At 36.9% G+C, this 18,810-nt stretch overlaps 1 protein-coding gene across 17 annotated transcripts in view; it reads right to left on the bottom strand.

The window, feature by feature from the left end:
• Positions 1-18,810, bottom strand: part of TENM3 (teneurin transmembrane protein 3) — a 651,439-nt gene that overhangs the window by 157,146 nt on the left and 475,483 nt on the right. For all 17 annotated transcript variants that reach the window (XM_063664302.1, XM_063664304.1, XM_054484271.2 and 14 more), the window contains one exon: positions 17,488-17,726. In XM_063664302.1, the coding sequence (XP_063520372.1) occupies positions 17,488-17,726 (239 nt within the window). The remainder of the gene's footprint in view (positions 1-17,487; positions 17,727-18,810) is intronic.

Genomic DNA, 18,810 nt, shown 5'->3' with positions numbered 1-18,810 from the left:
GGTCCTTGAGTGAGCAGAACCCCCTTGACAAGAACCACCCTGCACATGTAGCTTAAGCAAAAATAAACCGTCATGTTAAGCCACTGCAGTAGGTAGCCTCCGAGATGGCCCCAGATAAGCCCTGTCTTCTGGTATTCACACCCTTGTATAATTCACTCCCCTTGAGTTTAGGCTTGATTTAGTGACTTGCTTACAATGGAAAGCATATGGCAGAAATAATGGAATGTCTCTTTTGAGCTTAGGTTACGAAAGACTTCAGCTTCTTTTTTGGTTGTTTTCTCTCTCTCTTTTGGACTGCTTTCCATAGGGAAAACCAGCTGTCATATCATGAGGCAGCCTCATAAAGAGGCCCATGTGGTAAGAGACTGTAGTCTGCCAAAAACCACGTGTGTGAGCTTGGAAGCACATCCTGCAGCACCAGTTGAGCCTTCAGGTGAAACAGCAGCCCCAGTCTGTAGTTTGACTGTAACCTTACAGACTGTGAGGCAGAGGCACCCAGCTAAGTTGGGCCCAGCTGCAATTACAAACTGATAACGGCCATTCAGGTTTTTAGGGTTGTTTTTACCACTTCATAACCTGCCTACCTCTGACTTATACAATGCGTCCCTCCATGTATTCCCCAAAATATAGACATTTGCCAAAGTCCTTCCTTGACCCTCCTTTCATGTTAACCACTTTTATAATATCAACTTCCAATTCCATGTGAATGGATGACTTTGAAATATGTTATCTCTTAACACTGAGTTCTTTCCTGACTGGGCTATACTTCAAACTTTACATTTTTCTACTAGACCTACCTAGAAATCCTCTGGTACTTCGAATTTTACTAAAGACAAAATAAATGGTCTTTATCTTCATAATTGTTTTGCTTTCTGGGTTTCTCTTTTCTGTTCATGATATCACTTTAGCCTGGGCAGTGAAGTCACTGATATCATGAACAGAAAAAAGAAACCCAGAAAACAAAACAATGATGAAGATAAAAACCATTTGTTTTGTCTTTAGTAAAGTTTGAAGTACCACAGGAATCCCTTTAAAGTAAGTTGTAACATCTGACATTTGTCATCTATAAAATTAATGAGTATACTTTTTATACTATCACCCAAGTCAATGAGAAAAAAAAATTATAGTCATATCAACTCAGGAGTGACTAACATGGATATTAAGTCATTGATCATGGTCAAACCTACGTTACTAACAGTCAAATGGCTACTCTAGACTGCATCTTTTTAGACTGTCTTGTGGTATTCATGAACTGTAACCATTTTAAGATGTTAAAAATTAAATCTTTCTTATGTAATTAAAAATCCTATAAACTCTTAGTGTATTTCTGTAGATTTTTCCAATAATCAAGAAAAAACCTTATTAATTGAAATAATTTTGAGACAATATGTTAATAAAGATTTATCAGTAAAATTTTATGAAGGAATTTTTTTTCACACACAAAGACCATTAAAGCGAGAGAAATTACAGCATGCATTCCTTTTATTTCCCAAGGCTGGAGATGAACAGAATCCTTGGTATTATAGTTATTTCACCTCCTCCCCATAAAATAAAAAGGGGGCATGCCATTGTTTTTAACCCGTATGTGTTGGTTTGACACTTAAAAGCCAGCATGTGGAACACCTGAAACCAAAAATATGTAATTAAAGAAAATTATATACCACCAAGTAACAAATTCAGTGCCATTTTTAGCTCTATGTTGAGAAAAAAAGGTGCCAAATTTTGATCTCGTCTCTGGGGACCATGCCACTGAAGTTGTTACCACAGCTACTATTATTTCTACTGGCATGCTTGAGTTCCCAGACCCTGCCAAAAATGGATGGGAAGGAGGGGTGATGACAGCTGGTGACATAGTCCAGCGATTGCCAGAACCTTGGAGCAAATTACAGGGGATGTTGTGAAGGGAACACAGACGCAAGCACCCAGCCATCAGTCACCTGAAGGTGGCGTGTGCCACCAGAACCCTGAGGAGTGTGCTCTAAGGTTCTGGCAACACAGAGTAGTGTGCTTGGAGGGCCTGCCAGGGTTGGCTAAATGCTGTTTAATATTACAAGATCAAGTGAACATTCTCACAAAGACAAAGAGGATGAGGCAATATGGGAAAGAGAGTCTGATAAGAAAAACTGACTTTAAAAATACCATGCTGAAAATGTCTGCCATTCCATTTTGTTTAGTCTCCCAAACCTCAAAAGTTCATCTAAGCAAGCAAGGATCTAGAGTTTCCCTTTCTTGCAATTCACTTCACATTCACTGTGGTACACTTCCAAAAGGAATCTTTCTCAGAAAGATTCATTAGGAACATATTAAGTTGCAGAAAATAAAATCAGAGTCTGACATTACATAGGTAAGTGCATTGTTTTCAACACAGATTGTCTATTGCATCTTGTGGGGCCTTTTGTTTGTATTAAAAGACTGGAGTCCCTGTCTGAATTTTGGCTCTAAATAATTGTGGAACTTTGGCAAGTTACTGGATCTTTCCAAGGCTTGGCTCTCTCATTTACAAAGAAAATCTGAAGGGTTTGCACTAGATGACCTCTAAGGTCTCTTCCAGATTTATATTCTATGATGTTAATATATTTTAAAATATAAATATTTAGGCTAAATTATTGAGCATAGGGAAAAATATCTGGCATCAATAAGATGTCAACACATTAGAATACCAGTGTTGTTCTTGATTTTGATTTTTAAAACTACATTGCATAGAGTCAAACTATCATGTTATACATACGATTCCTTGGATATCTTGGGTTTTGAATGCAGAATTGTTTCATTTTATGTATCAATTTCATGAACACATAAATATACACGATGCACAGTATTTCATGTGCTAATAATCAGATTTCACAGAAAAAAATAAGAAAAATACTCTTAAATATAGGGCAATCATTTGATTGGCTACATGTATCCAGAGTGCAACCAAGCTTTCAATGTAAAATGAAAGTATCGCATGTGAAGACTGCAGTTTGTAACTTGGACCCCTACTGGTCTAAACTGTCGTTAGGAACACATAGTTCTCCATAAATTAGCTTTTGTTTTGGATTTCCTGCTGTGTTCATATACATGTTGACAGAATGTGTTGGGCAATATTTTGGCATTCTAATTCATTATTATTTGTTATTAACTTTTAAGGCTAATATTATTTCAATACTCTATATCATGCTGACCCAAATATTGTTATTTTAAATCAATATTTCTTTTGAAAGCTTTCATATTAATATGCATTCTAGTTGTCATTAAGGAAAACAAAATTACTCTGTCAACTGTAGGATATTTATATTCAAAAGAACTAACATTTGATATAGCAAGTTCCTCTTTGCATTACAAGATAACATTCTGAAAGTGTAGACTTTATGAACGAACAGGTTTGGAGGGAGATACAGAATGGCTGCCAATATTTTATATTTCTATGCTGTTTTTCTTTTCCATCCTTTCTTGGCATAATGCAATTAATGGGAAAAAAGAATCATATTGGCTATCAAAATGCCTTGATGGGAACACACAGAGATTTAGCTTTGAAGGTTTGTTTCTGCCAGGATATTTGACTCATATTCTTTTATAAATGATAACATTAAACAATTCTACTTTAAAGTTTCATTGCATTTTTTCTTTCTGAACTACGTGGATGCAGTGTAAGACACCTATGGATGCGGCTCAGGAAATGCTAATTCCAGAGCTGCCTTTGACAGCCAATGCTGAAGCTGACAAAACGAAAATCAAGCTGTTGCTTCTGTCACAGAGAGAATTAAGTTAGAATTTCTAAAACAGACCGTTTTCCTGATGTTTCATTAGTTTTCTCTTGTTTAAAGGGTCTGTTCTCTGAATAAAAGAAGGATTCATCCCTCAATCTAATGGAAAGAACAAAGTGTTAACCATCACGATCAGCTGCCCAAAGGGGTCAGCCATTACCTATAAGCTAGAGAATTTTTGAGATAATACTTGTCAATATTGAAGAGTATGGTAAGAGGACTTATTTCAATAACATTCAAAATACAGAATGAAATCATTTACATGATTGTGGGTTATTCCCTGCTTCCCAAAATATTGAATTTGCTGTTATTGTGAAATGTATGTAACAGACGATTCATTAGTGAGTTACCTGCAGCTTTGCCATTGAAATCCAATAGATCTATCTCATTATTCAAAGGCTTGCAGTACTCACTCAATTTTCATTTGGATTCCTTTCTCCCATAACAGCTTTAAGAACTGCATACATAGGCCAGGCGTGGTGGCTCGCGCCTGTAATCCCAGCACTTTGAGAGGCCGAAGCAGGTGGATCACTTGAGGTCAGGAGTTTGAGACCAGCTTGGCCAACATGGCAAAACTCTGCCTCTGCTACAATCTCAAAAATTAGCCAGGCATGTGGAGCACACCTGTAATCCCAGCTACTTGGGAGGCTGAGGCAGGAGATTCGCTTGAACCCATGAGGTGGAGGTTGCAGTGAGCTGAGATGGTGCCACTGCACTCCAGCCTGGGTCACAGAGCAAGACTCTGTCTCAAAAAAAAAGAACTGCATACTACTTTTATGTGACAAATGTTTACGTATGCTACTGACTTACTCAAGCATAAAATTATTTCTTCACTTGTTTTGGCTTTTTAAAAAATGGTAAAATATACAAACTGAAAATTACAATTCTTTGAAATTTTAAGGCATTGTAATCACCATTATTGAAAGATCCAACTATTGAAATATGGAGATCCTTAGAAGAAAGTCAGTATATTAAAACATGGCAAAATCCAGAAAAACAGCTCCTATGTAATAGTCCAGTTCTCCAAGGTGTTACATTTGAGACAGACACTGATTCGTGAGTGTGTGTATACGTGTGCGTGTTTGCACAGGTGCACATGTATGTCAAGAGGAAACTTGAAACAGAATCAATGATCCTTCAGTAATGCAGGCACAACCAGCTCATGTGATTTGTTGTTTATCATTCAATCAACAAAGAAAATGTGGGTATCTGCCTTATCAAGTTCGGCTGGCTGTGAGAAGAGGGCTGTGGAACCCACTCACAGACTCTGGGTGCCTGCAGCACCTTGTAGGTAAGGGTTATTTGGACAGATCACATCAGTCTCCCATGAGTGTCTCATCTTACTCCTCAGGCAGAGGAGAAAAACGTTCTTACGAAGCCTGCGCTCCATTTGCTCCCTCTTCATCTGGGATCACTCGGAGAGCAGTTTTCCTTAGTTATTCCTAACTTAACCATTATTAATGAATATTTATGGAGCATTTGTGGAAATATATTTCAAAGCAAAACACAGAGGAAGTTGCAGTCTCTGATCCCTGGGAGACTTGCTCACACTGCCAGCCTGCTTCTGTATTTGGTGGTCTCAGTCTCCTTTCCTAAAAATAAATGGCCCACTTTCTCATTTTAAACATGCAATGCTTCTCTTTATGTGACTCTTTTCCAAGATCATGAAGAATGTATTTGAAGAAGTAAAAAAAGGCATCTAAAAATATCATTACTCTAAAAATGGAAAATGTAAAATTTATGATTATTTGAAATGACTGAAACAATATAGTTAGGTTTTATAAACAAATTATATGTAACTCATATAGGCTTACTAACTATATCATGCAATTAGCTTGTTAAAACTAGAAATGTAGTTAACAAAAAGATTAAGGATCCGGAATAAAATTGGGAAACCCAGTGGAAAAGCCCCACAGCATTTTCAGTTCCCTCGGCAGTGATTCCTGTATTTGTAAAAATGTGCTGATCACCTTTATAATTGTGAACCTTCTATAGTATTATTTTGTAAGTAAGTATTTTACATTTATATACTTCCTTTTTAAGTGATTGGCTTAAAATTTTAATACATTTATTTTTAAAGGAAATTCTGTATTACCTTAAGGGAAAAATCAGTGTATCTTGATATGAATAGAAATCAGCAAAATTCCTCTTATTTATGTATTTTTGAGACAGAGTCTTGCTCTATTGCCAGGCTAGAGTGCAGTGGCACGATCTCAGCTCACCACAACCTCCGCCTCCTGGGTTCAAGCAATTCTCCTGCCTCAGCCTCCCGAGTAGCTGGGACTACAGGTGCGCGCTACCAGGCCCGGCTAATTTTTTGTATTTTAGTAGAGCTGGGGTTTCACCATGTTGGTCAGGATGGTCTCAATCTTCTGAACTCGTGATCCGCCTGCCTCAGGCTCCCAAAATGCTGGGATTACAGGTGTGAGCCACCATGCCCGGCTCAAAATTACTCTTATTTGTAAAAGAGAGGTTAAAGGCAAGTGTGAGAGATGGCTAACATCTGCTGAGACCTTCCTCATGACATAATCTGATACAACAAAATAAGAATTCAAAATGGAATTCATTTCTCATTTTGTCTTTCATTGTTATTTATTCTTCAGTTCATGTTCTACCTATAAATTCTTAAACCTTAGGAGAAACAATGCCCTATGATATAGTGGGAAAAGTTCTGGACTTAAAATAAGGAGACCTAGATTATGGTTCCTTTTAAAGGACTTGCTGACTGGACAAGTCACTGATTTTCTGGGCCTAAGATTTTTCTTTTAAAAAAGTGTGGATAATAGTACTTAAAATTTACCAGGTTGTTATAAAGAAGAAGAAGAAGAGCTAAAATTAACTGAGCACTTACATTTTGCCAGGTACATTACTTTATTCAATTTTCCCCATAGCTGTACTATTTCGAAACTTGTTTATATTAATGAAGAAATTCAGGTTTACGAAGGTTAACTACCCTGTTCAAGATTACATAGTTATTAAGTGACAAAGGTGAGATACAAACGCAAATCTGGCTGCTTTGAGAGTCTATACTTATTAACAGTATTTTAAAAATAAATTGCACTATGGTATACAAATTTGAAATTATATTTTGTCACATAAGATTGTGAGATCACTGTGATAAAGATTACTTCTTACTCATCTTTGTGAATTCAGTATTTAGAAAAGATATTCAAAAATAGCTAAGTTTAATGAAATTGACTTTGATATTAGAAATTAAAAGGAGATACATGAAAAAATAAGCAAAAATCTGAAATCTGCAAAACCACCTGCATAATTTTCTCTCAAAACCAAGAGCCCCATATTCTACAAATTCTATGCAGTAATCTTCTAGGTAGCCTTGGATATCCTTCCGTCTCTCTGGGAAACGCAGGATAATATGTGACAGGCTTCCTGTCCTTCAGTGGCAGGTGGAGGCTTATTGAGAGTGATAAAGAGAATGGGTTCCCCAGTGGAGGAGAAAACAGAAAGGATCAGCCAGTGGCTACAGTATTAGGGTGATAAGACAATCTCAGGACAGAGCCAGCCAATGTCATGCCAGGCTGGCTGATGGACAGCCACCAGAAGAGGAGTATTAATTCCCTCCCGGATAAGTCACCACGATAAAATGTAACAGGTAACAGAAGGACTGGAAGTTCTTATCATTAATAACATGAAATCTTTTCTCAGAAAATATCTTAGTATTATACAGAGGTGGATCTAGCTAAAAAAACATACTTGTTCTTCGAGTCACTGTATAGAATGTACAATGGGAAGATGCACAATGGGGGGCCTCAGAGTAAGATTCTTTGCACCTTTAGGCACAACTCAATCATGAAAATGAGACGTGCTGACCTCCTTAGTTATCAAACACAGGGCAACATGACGCTTATCTCCAAACAGCTTTTGCGATGTAGGATACACACACACGTCTGTATGTATTTAATTTCTTCCAAACAGATTGAGTACTCATGAATGGAAAGAAGTCAGAGATATCTTTTCCTTAACCAGTTTTTAAAAACATTTTTTTGGAAATTCTTTATAAATAAAATTCTTAAAGCATGCATATATGTTATCTGAAATTAAGAGAAAGGAACAAACAGAAAGAGACTATGGGATTCTTGTGGCAATTTTAGATCTAGTTACCCCAAATTTCCAAAGTGACATTTCTACTTCTAGATGTTAACTGCAACACTGGGCTCTAGGTAAACTAAGTCAATAATGAAAACTAAAAAAAAAAAATAACATTTTTCCCTAACACATGGATACATTTTCTTTTCATTATATCACAATATATTAGTTGTAATACCCTGACAGCTGATATTTTTGGGTCACATTTAGGTTTAAGTGGTAACACTTAGAATCTGTCCCTACATTAGCATTTGTCAAAACACACAATCTGAGTTATTATTCAGGCCTTAGCAGGAAAATCTTGAATGCTCAGATTCACTAAAGTTCTGTCTTTTATGCACTCTCTTAGTTTCCTACCTTTCTCCTTTTCAAATAGTTACTATAACTGTAATTAATTACTCAGTGTTTGCATTCTACAAAAGAATATAATCTCTAAGAGGCAAGGAATGTATTTTCACTGCTGTCTCTGTCACAGTGTCTGACCCATGGTAGTCACCTGATAAATAAACGTTGAATGAATGACGGATGAATGAATGGTCAGTTCCTTTTCTGACAGGTGTTATATTTACTAAAGTCACTAAAGAAGAAACTGGAATTTTTTTAAATCTATTTTTTATTTTTTAGAGATGCTCTTGCTATGTCGTTCAGGCTGGAGTTCAGTGGCTATTCACAGGCATGATCATCAGGCATTACAGCCTCAAACTCCTAGGCTCAAGTGGTGATCCTTCTGCCTCAGTCTCCCAGAAAGCTGTGACTACAGGTGTGTGCCACTACGTCTGGCTTTGGAATCTTATTTTTAAGGAAAAGGGACAAGGTGAGCAGTCTGTAGACATTCTAAGATGATGTGGGAACGACAAACTCTATACAAATTTAAATTTTATTTGATCTGTTATATTCTAGGATGAAACCTTTGTTTGATATAGATTCCATGAAACTTAAAGGTTTTATGCTGAATTCACTTCTAAAATTCCTAATAATTTGTCAAGTTTTTTTTAACCTTATGTATGCCATTTACTTTTCTTTCACTCCTCTCTATGCAGACATTTCTCTCTGAACATGCCGCTGTTAGTACCACTAATGTAAAAGCAAATGACATATGCAACACCAATTAAACATTTATGCAACGTAGCAGTAAAGTGGTAAATATTGTATTATGCTTTCCACTTGTCGTTAGGAGATGTTGCTACATTTTGCAAAAATGATAGCTTAAAACAGAGAAAACTTCACTATATTTCATGAATAAGATATTTATATCTAGCATAAAGCGGAGGTAAGCTGACTTTAAAGGTATTTCTTATTGTTCTGTCTTTGAATATTGCTCATGTCAGAGAGATCCATATATTTAAATGGTTAACACAATGTGTTTAAGTGTTTTCTTTTCTTTTCTTTTCTTTTTTTTTTTTTTTGAGACAGAGTCTCATTCTGTTGCCCAGGCTGGAGTAAAGTGGCGCAATCTCTGCTCGCTGCAACCTCTGCCTCCCGGGTTCAAGCGATTCTCCTACCTCAGCCTCCCGAGTAGCTGGGACTACAGGTGCGTGCCACCATGCCTGGCTAACTTTTTGTATTTTTAGTAGAGATAGGGTTTCACCGTGCCGGCCAGGCTAGTCTTGAACTCCTGGCCTCCTCCCAAAGTGCTGAGATTACAGGTGTGAGCCACCGTGCCCGGCCAAGTGTATTATTTTCATATGTTATTTACTTTAAAGCTGACCTCATATCAAACTAAGAGGAAAATAAATTATGTTTGTGGGGAGAGGAGGAGCTTGCTTTCCATACTCGTAAATTCTTTTATTCTGAGTCTTTAATCACCATTGAATCAGGCTTAAATATGTCCTTAAGGATTCAAGAATAAAATAAAATATTGAAAAACTGATTCTAAATTTTTAGTCTTACAATTTTCCATCCTCTAAAATATAGGCAACACATTTTTTCCTACAATGTGATGAAATCATGTTAGTATTAAAATGCTTCCATACCATCTCAGACAAAAATGCATTTTCTGAATATAAGGCAACTCAGAGTGAAGGGAAGAAGCTGCAGTGGAAAATGGTATGTAATTCGTTGCTTGGCTGTGTTCTAGAACATTATAAAACAGCACTTTTACTACAAAGACATGTCCAAAAAGAAAAAAGAATGTCAAACACATTTTATTTTGCCATATATAGTTAAATGGTTGATTTTTCATGAAGCACAAAGGGCTGGCATATTTTCCCTTCTGACCCTGAGCTGCATATATACAGCTACTACCATAATCAATTTCAAGGTACACAGAGAGGTAAAAATGTTCATAAAATGCAAATAGGCCTAGAAGTAGGACAGACAACTGCTAAGGAATCATAACTGCAATGAACCTGGATTCGACAGGTTATGTTTTGCCAGATCTAGGGAATCCTTATGTTGTTAAACAGCCTTTTTAGCAGGCATATGACAACACGTATTTTAGAAATCAGTTGGTAGCAGCTGTTCAAAGGAAAGAAATAACTACATATGTATTTTTTAAATGAAAGGAATAGTAAAAATTTGAGTAGCTCTCTGGTTTGCTATACTTGTCAGGAGCTCGTAAGAAAAACAAAGCTAAGCTATTTGTTTTCATTGGGCAATTAGTTAGCAAAACAGTCCCTTAAAAATTTCAGATTTTTATGGAAACATTTTTGTGGGGATAAAAAAACTATTGGGTATTGACTGGGTGTTGGGAGGTGACAGGGAGTGACTGTTAAAGGATGCAGGGATTCTTTTGGGAGGTGAGAGAAATGTTCTGTGATGGCAGCTGCAAAATTCTGTGGACATGTAACACTAAACACCACTGGACTGTATATTTAAATGGATAAATCACACGGTATGTATACTGGGTCTCAATAAAGCTGTGATTTAAAACACTCTGTTGTCAAATGAATTATTGGTTAGGAAAAACCTGGCCAAAAGGGCAAGACAATTGAGAAAATATACCACCACAATATAGTCTGATAATACTGTTTTCTCTGGTGTTCCTTAAAAAGTTCATGTACAAATACCTTTGGTGCTACTGTACATGGAGAAATTCTCTGACTCTGCCTAGCAGTGCACAGAGATGCTCGTGAAATTAAAGGTCTATAACGGTGTTATTTGAAGTCTGATTTGAGTGGCTTTTTTTTGCAGTTTAATTGGCGTCATCCCAAGCATTTATTATGATTTGCATGTAGCAATGCTTTAATAATGTTTATGCTTCATGAGGGATTTTTGGCCATTTTTCTATGTGTATAATGTTGACATTTCAGGTTATCTTCTACCCAGAAAAAAGAGCTTTCTGTGAGCAAAGAACAGTATCAAGACTCCTACCCATTGTGTAACTGTGAACAGAAGCAGAACATAGACTCTTCTCCTTTTTGCCATTCTTTGGTGAACAACTGGTGGTTATTGCTCATCTTTTTTTTTTTTTTTAATTTCAGAGCCAAAAAAAGAAGAATGAGTATATCAGGGCCCAGAGAAGTGCAACAGGTATTTCTTTGGGTAGGTCTGTATCACTAACTGTAATCATTGAACCTAACATTTGTGGTTAGAAATCAGTAGAATTTTTGTTGCATAAAGGCACAGCAACTCAAAAGGTTAATGGATTAGAGCAGGATTTTAACTGGAGGCTCAGTAATCCAAAGAAAAATCATAACGTGACTCCACTGAAAGAAGTTTACCACACGTACATTTGATTTTTAAAAACTGGGACAGGTGAAATCATATCACATTTATTCTTTTTTAAAAAATTTTATTATTATTATACTTTAAGTTTTAGGGTACATGTGCATAACGTGCAGGTTAGTTACATATGTATACATGTGCCATGTTGTTGTGCTGCACCCATTTAACTCGTCATTTAGCATTAGGTATATCTCCTAATGCTATCCCTCCCCCATCCCCCACCCACAACAGGCCCCAGTGTGTGATGTTCCCCTTCCTGTGTCCATGTGTTCTCATTGTTCAATTCCCACCTATGAGTGAGAACATGCGGTGTTTGGTTTTTTGTCCTTGCGATAGTTTGCTGAGAATGATGGTTTCCAGTTTCATCCATGTCCCTACAAAGGACATGAACTCATCATTTTTTATGGCTGCATAGTATTCCATGGTGTATATGTGCCACATTTTCTTAATCCAGTCTATCATTGTTGGACATCTGGGTTGGTTCCAAGTCTTTGCTGTTGTGAGTAGTGCCGCAATAAACATATGTGTGCATGTGTCTTTATAGCAGCATGATTTATAGTCCTTTGGGTATATACCCAGTAATGGGATGGCTGGGTCAAATGGTATTTCTAGTTCTAGATCCCTGAGGAATCGCCACACTGACTTCCACAATGGTTGAACTAGTTTACAGTCCCACCAACAGTGTAAAAGTGTTCCATGTCACATTTATTCTATCATGAATCAGCTAAGGTTTCTCAATGCTGCTTGCTCCTCTATCCCAACAGGGCCTCATGATCTCCCAGTTATGGCTACTTTTCTAACAGGTTGTCTAGACTTGTACTATCCAAATGATAGTTCCTAGCCCCATGTCGCTGTTTGAGTTTAATGAAAAATAGCACAATTTAAACTTTGGTTTCTACAGCTTACTAGCTATATTTCAAGTGCTCAACAGTCACATGTGTCTAGTGGCTACTAAATTGGACAGCGTGGAAACAGAACATTTCCATCATGAAATTGGGACATGTGACAGCATTTCCTAGACCCGTGCTACTCACATTGTGGTCTGAGAAGCTCAGCAGCATCACCTGAGAGCCTGCTGGAAAAACGAATCTCAGCTCTCACTTCGGATCTGCTAAATCAGAATATGCATTTTAGCAAGGTCCCCAGGTGATTCCTAGGCACAAAAATGCTTGGAAAGCACAACTCTGGACCTCCTTTCACTGTATTACGTGTTCTGTAAGGCCACTGAAGCAATCTTTCAAAAGCATAAATGTGACTCCTTTTCACTCCTGTGCTTAAATCTCTTCAACTTCTTTTCTATTTTTACTTCTTAAAAAACCTCACGGGAGACAGTATAGTGTAGGAGTCCTTGTATGTGTGCCTTCAGGCGAGCCATCTCTCTAAGCCACAGATTAAATTTGTTAAAAGAAGAAACCTCCTAAGGTTGTTGTGGAAATTAAATGAGGTAATTCATACAGTTTCTAGAACAACGCCCGGCACAGTAAGCACTGCACAGGCACCATGGCAGATATTTCGCATTTCTTCCTTGCTGTTCGTCAGATGACCTCATCTCAAGGTGATTTTCTCACTAGCCATTGGCATGAGGTGAACAAAGCTCCAGTTCATGCATCAGGTGCCAGATCAAGTCTTTCCCCCAAATTTTCAGCAAAACATAGGTATCGCCTTTCTTCTCTTTTTGCTCATCAAGCTGGTATGAAAGCATGTATGGTGTTAAAAGAGTGTTTTTATGCATCTTCTCATCACTTGACTATGAGCTTCTAGAACGAAGAGCTAATTTGGACCTCTGACATCTATCAGAGTGGCCAAGAAAATGTTAACTTAAAAATAGTTACTGAAAACCCATTCAGTACCAGAGTAAGCTGAAGTACATTTTTAAAAATTCTGGGCTGGGCGCAGTGGTAGCTCATTCCTGTCATCTCAGCACTTTGAGAGGCTGAGGCAAGAGGATAGCTTGATCCTAGGAGTTCGAGACCAATCTAGGAAACACAGGGAGATCTTGTCTCTACAAAAAAATTAAAAAAAATTAGCTGGGCATGGTGGTGTGTGCCTGTAGTCCCAGCTACTAGGGAGGCTGATATGGGAGGATCACTTGATCCCAGGAGGCAGAGGCTGCAGTGAGCTATGACTGCATCATTGCACTCCAGCCTGTGAGACAGAGTGAGATCTTGCCTTGAAAAAATAAAAATACAAAAAATAAATAAAAACTAATACTTAGATAAGTATGGCATGAAAGCCAGAAATTTAAAGAAAAAAACAGAATAAGAACCTGTCTCAAAAAAATAAAAATATACCAAATAAATAAAAACTAATACTTAGATTAAATAAGAACTTTACAGATATGTCTTGAAAACCAGAAATATAAAGGAAAAAATACATTTGATGACTTTAAAACCTCTGAATGAAATACGGTAAAAATGACTATGACCAAAATTAATAATAAATTGGAAAAGTATGTAACATGTGACCAAAAATTCATCTCCTTAATTGAAAATAGCCTTTTTAAATCAAAGAGAAAGGAGAATAGCCCCAGTAGAAAAGTGGGGGCTATTCAGACACAAAAAGAGAAATACAAATGGCCAATAAATGTATGAGAAGATAGTCAGCACTACTAGTAATAAATCAAAATAACAACGTTTTAACCTAAGAGATTGGCAAAAGTTAAAAATATGCATAATAAAATATAGATAGATAAATAGAGGTAATGACTAGCATTGGTGGTTACGTAAACTGACAGTTGTCATGGTTTTCAAAATTTAAAACATGCCTACTCTGTGGTACAGCAAACATCCTTCAAAAAATTTATACCAATACAAAACTGGATCAAATGAACACATACACACACACCAACTTACTCTCTGAAATTTTGAAGAAATAGAAAAAATAAACAACAAAGCCTGTCCACCTCCCTCCCTCCCTCCCTCCCTCCTTGCCTCTGAAGCTGTTCACCTTGTCTATCCTGAGATAACTTACCTTAGAGAAGAGACATGTTAAATCTACACTGTCGTAAGTTCTCATTATCTTACTGGAAGGTAAGAAAAAATATTCTTAAGAAATACTTCCTCAAGCTTTTTTTTTAATGTCTTAGGCTTTTACTGTATATTAACAGTCAACGTAAGAGAAGGGAATTCTAAGGGAATGGAAAAAAAAGTTTAAGGAAGGCTGCATTTCTGTTAAAGGGTGCAAGGTCAATCTCATGATGACATTGGTCTTCCCCATTGATTCTGGGGTTTATCAGACTGATCTGGCTGGATGGGCAAGTGTCTCTTTTCTCCCTCTCTGCTTCACATGCACACTTAATAGAAAAGGACAACCTTCCCTGAGAGAAGTGTCCTGTTCTTTTTTTCAAGGGTAAAGGCAACATCTTTAATCAAAAAAGATTTACCATGCGAACTGATGAGGGAATGAAATTTTTTTACCTGATTAAAAATAAAATCATTGTGTTAGTGTGTTAGTCCTTTAAATGTAGGAAGACCAATGAAAATTTGAAGCATACATGTGCTTAATTAAAGCGATAAAAGTATGAGACAATTCTTTGAAGATAAAAGTAATTTTTTTGCTAGATAACACTGGGATTGTATCTTCTTAATTCCTAGAACAATAACTAGATCAAAACAAATGTTCAATAAATATCTGTTGAACTGAAAACCCTACATGGGTATATTAACTAGATAATTTGCATGTAGCCATGTGGGGAAAAATAAAAGCAAAGGGAAGGTTTATGACCATGGTACTAGTAGGAATAAGGCAGATTGGTAATTACTAAAAAGTAAAACCAGGCAATATGAAAAAAAAAAGAAAAATTTTGAGTTTTTACTTAGAAGTCTGAGAGTTATATTCACTAATGGGTCCTTAAAAAGAGTACAAGTCTCACAGGTAGCAGTGACTGATCTCTTCTTAAAATGCTATTTTTTCCTGCTAATCATACCATGAAAATAAAATTAAATGGCATTAGAATTGATATTCAAAATATTTAACAACTGGAAGCACACAGGCACTTATCAATCGGAAAGGATGACTGACCAGTCAACCTGACACTGAATTCCAGCCCTGCATATTTATCTACCTGGTATGCCCCATTTAGGGAAAAAAAAAAAAAAAAAAGCCCCAACAAACACATATTCGTTTTTATTTTTAAGTTCCAGGGTACAGGTGCAGGATGTGCAGGTTTGTTACATAGGTAAATGTGTGCCATGGTGGTTTTGCTGCACCTATCAACTCATCACCTAGGTATTAAGCCCAGGGTGCATTAGCTGCTTTTACCTAATGCTCTCCCTCCCCCCACCCAATCCCATGACAGGCCCCAGTGTGTCTTGTTTCCTTCCCTGTGCCCATGTGTTCTCCTTGTTCAGTTCAAATACATATTCTTAATTTATTACATCCCATTTATGACTGGTCCATTTCAGAACCATTTAAAATTCTTTAGCAGCACACTTCTGACAGGTACAAATAATATATACAGCTAACTAGAATAGAATCTCTTGATGGCTGATACATTTTCTAACCGAATACTAGAAATCTGTCTCTGGAATACTGATTTTTGTTGTGAAATTACTCATTTACCTTCCGTGTTATGAAACAACAGCAGTATTGTTTCACTAGGGTGTGATCCTGGTCAAGAGACAACCCCTTCAGTATCTGGTTTGACCATCTTTATAAGGAGAAAGTTAACTTAGATTAAAAAATGACAGAAAGGTAACAGAAAAGTTTCATCTTGCTTTTACCTCTGACTGATTGGTAGAGGCCATCAGAGGTACTGTATGAAGCACTCTGACGAAGATAAGCAGCATGTAATTGGGTTAAGGAGAGAAAGTGCTGTGAATCATTAATGATGTCTTCCGTGGTCAAAAAATTGGAAAAAATACTGTATAACTTGTCACGTAGTTGCCATCCCTGACTCAATTGTCTCTAAAGTTCTTTCATGCTCTACAATTCTGTTTTCCCATTAAACACTGACACAAAATGGTTATTTCACTTTCCAAAGTGCATAATTACATCACAGGAGTATCGTAGCCAGTGGAAGATACTGGTCCACTGCAAAAACATCATAGTATTCTACATACAGCTCTGCAATACTCTTATTCAGTTATAGAATTTCATGGGGCATCACAAATTGCTTTGTAAACTTGAGGATGCATCACTGGCTATTGTTCTTGGTGGATAAACCACAAAGCCTGTGATTTATCTCAGTGGACACCATTAGCATTTCAATGTGTTAGGCCTTTTCCTATACTTAGAAGAAGATCAAAACACAATGTGGTAATTTCTGGCATTTTAAAAAGCAATTTCCAGTAGTTTGAATGCTCAGATACGTTATGAAATGGTTAAATAAAAGCAATATTTACAACTTCTATTAGTAGCTTCCATTATTTGGGTTACTATCAAATGAAAAACATGATCAATACTACATCAGAAGAGAAGCAAAATCCACATATATGAATGAGTATATAATCCATTCATTGCTTTATGGATGCCCAGTTCTCTGGAGAGTGTTCCTGAGTGCAAGATGATGGCCCTGAGTGATGAGTTTTACATTTAGATGGCTGAGTGAGCTGAGAGACTTGCAATATCACAAGTAGTGGAGAGCTCCCTATTGAGTACGCATTGAAGGAAATCCTGCACAGGGTTCATTACCGCAAGCACATGAATTATTTTGCATACATGAAATGCCACAGAGCTATCCATGTTTCACAAGGGATAAGTCAAACACAAATGTACCCTATAGCTTTTGTCCAAGAATATACCTCACTGTTTACGGAAATGAACTACCCACAAAACCTGCTTTTCTATGTATCTAAATTTGCTGAAAATTACTGAAAATACTCTGTGATTTATGATACATTTTTACCAAATGCACCCCCACCAAATATAAGCTCACAATATACTTCTAGACCAAATGAATAAATACAAGTAATAAAACAATGTAACACCCTGATTTACAGACAAAGTAATTCTAAGAACTTGTTCTTACCTATAAAATAAGACAGGAGTATTGCCAGGAGCACTGAGACCCCTACGGCACACAGTGCAGTGCATTTCCAGCTACAGTACTTTGAAGATTTCTTGAATTTAAAAGCACTTCTTGATAGGGTGTTTCTAGGTAGTGGCCGAGTAGGCGGCGAATAAACAGAGCCAGATGCCATTGTGTATCCTGGGGTTGCAGTACTGAACAGTGGCGTTGTCCCTGTTCCTGTTTTGAATAGGAAATGCCTGTGGAAAAGGAGAATATCATTATAAGATACAAATATGTTACAATATGAGAGACAAGAGACAGCGATGCATTTAGCTCTCCTGTCTCTTTTGCTCTCTCTCTCTCTCTCTTTTTTAAAAGAATTTATCCTATATAACCTAAAACATTAAAAATTAAGGAAATGTTTTAACCAAAGAATCTAACTCACAAAAATGACTCTAATGAAGGAGACTGATTTCTAATGTGGATAGCAGGATTTATACATATAAATGATCATAAATGATCACTGTCCCTTCAAGTAGATATCTTGAGAGACTATAAAGATTTTCTAATCATACTATTCCCTGAACAAAATCATTTTGGAATGTCCCTTGGTGAATTACCCTAAGAGCATTTTCACAGTTAGCAAAAGAAACCCAGTCTTGCTGCTTTACAGCTACATGGGCATTTACTACTCATGAGACTCTACGCTCATACAAACACGAATATGCATGATCATGCTGATCTTCTGCAGACTGATTTCTTTTCTGGATGTCCATGGAAACACTGTCCTCTTGGCCTGCTTCTCTGCTAATAAGTACTATAAAAACAAGTTTGATTACAGGCAGCTGGTCAGTTCTCAAACAATGCAAACTATTTTATTGTTAGCTTATGTCAAACATTATCAGCAGTGTGAACCTGCTGGGGGTAGGGAGAGGGAAGGAATCATGGAACATCTTCTAACACCTAAATAAATGAAGGGGTCAGTGAAGCAGATTCTGGATCAAATATAGAAACATTCCCCACCCACCGAGCCATACAACAGAGAGCAAACTGTCTCTAAAAGTTGTATGCTGTCTTCCCTGACAATGTTTAAGCAGAAATTGTGTGGTCACATGACAAGAGCACTGTAAAAGGAATTCTTCAGGAAAGGTAACTAATTTTAACATTCCTAGTAACAATAGAAGTCTCCAAATTTTAAAAAAGCACCATTTGTTTTATGGTTTACATTTAATATTATGCAGGTTACTTACCGTATATTCAGTGAGTGTCCACTGAATATATAGTATATTCAGCATATTCAGTATATTCAATATACAGCATATTCAATATATAGCATATTCA

Source organism: Pongo pygmaeus, chromosome 3 (assembly GCF_028885625.2).
Source record: "Pongo pygmaeus isolate AG05252 chromosome 3, NHGRI_mPonPyg2-v2.0_pri, whole genome shotgun sequence".
NCBI classification, from domain to species: Eukaryota; Metazoa; Chordata; class Mammalia; order Primates; family Hominidae; genus Pongo; species Pongo pygmaeus.
The sequence above is the reverse complement of the archived record's forward strand: the minus strand, read 5'-3'. Positions and strand labels throughout refer to the sequence as shown.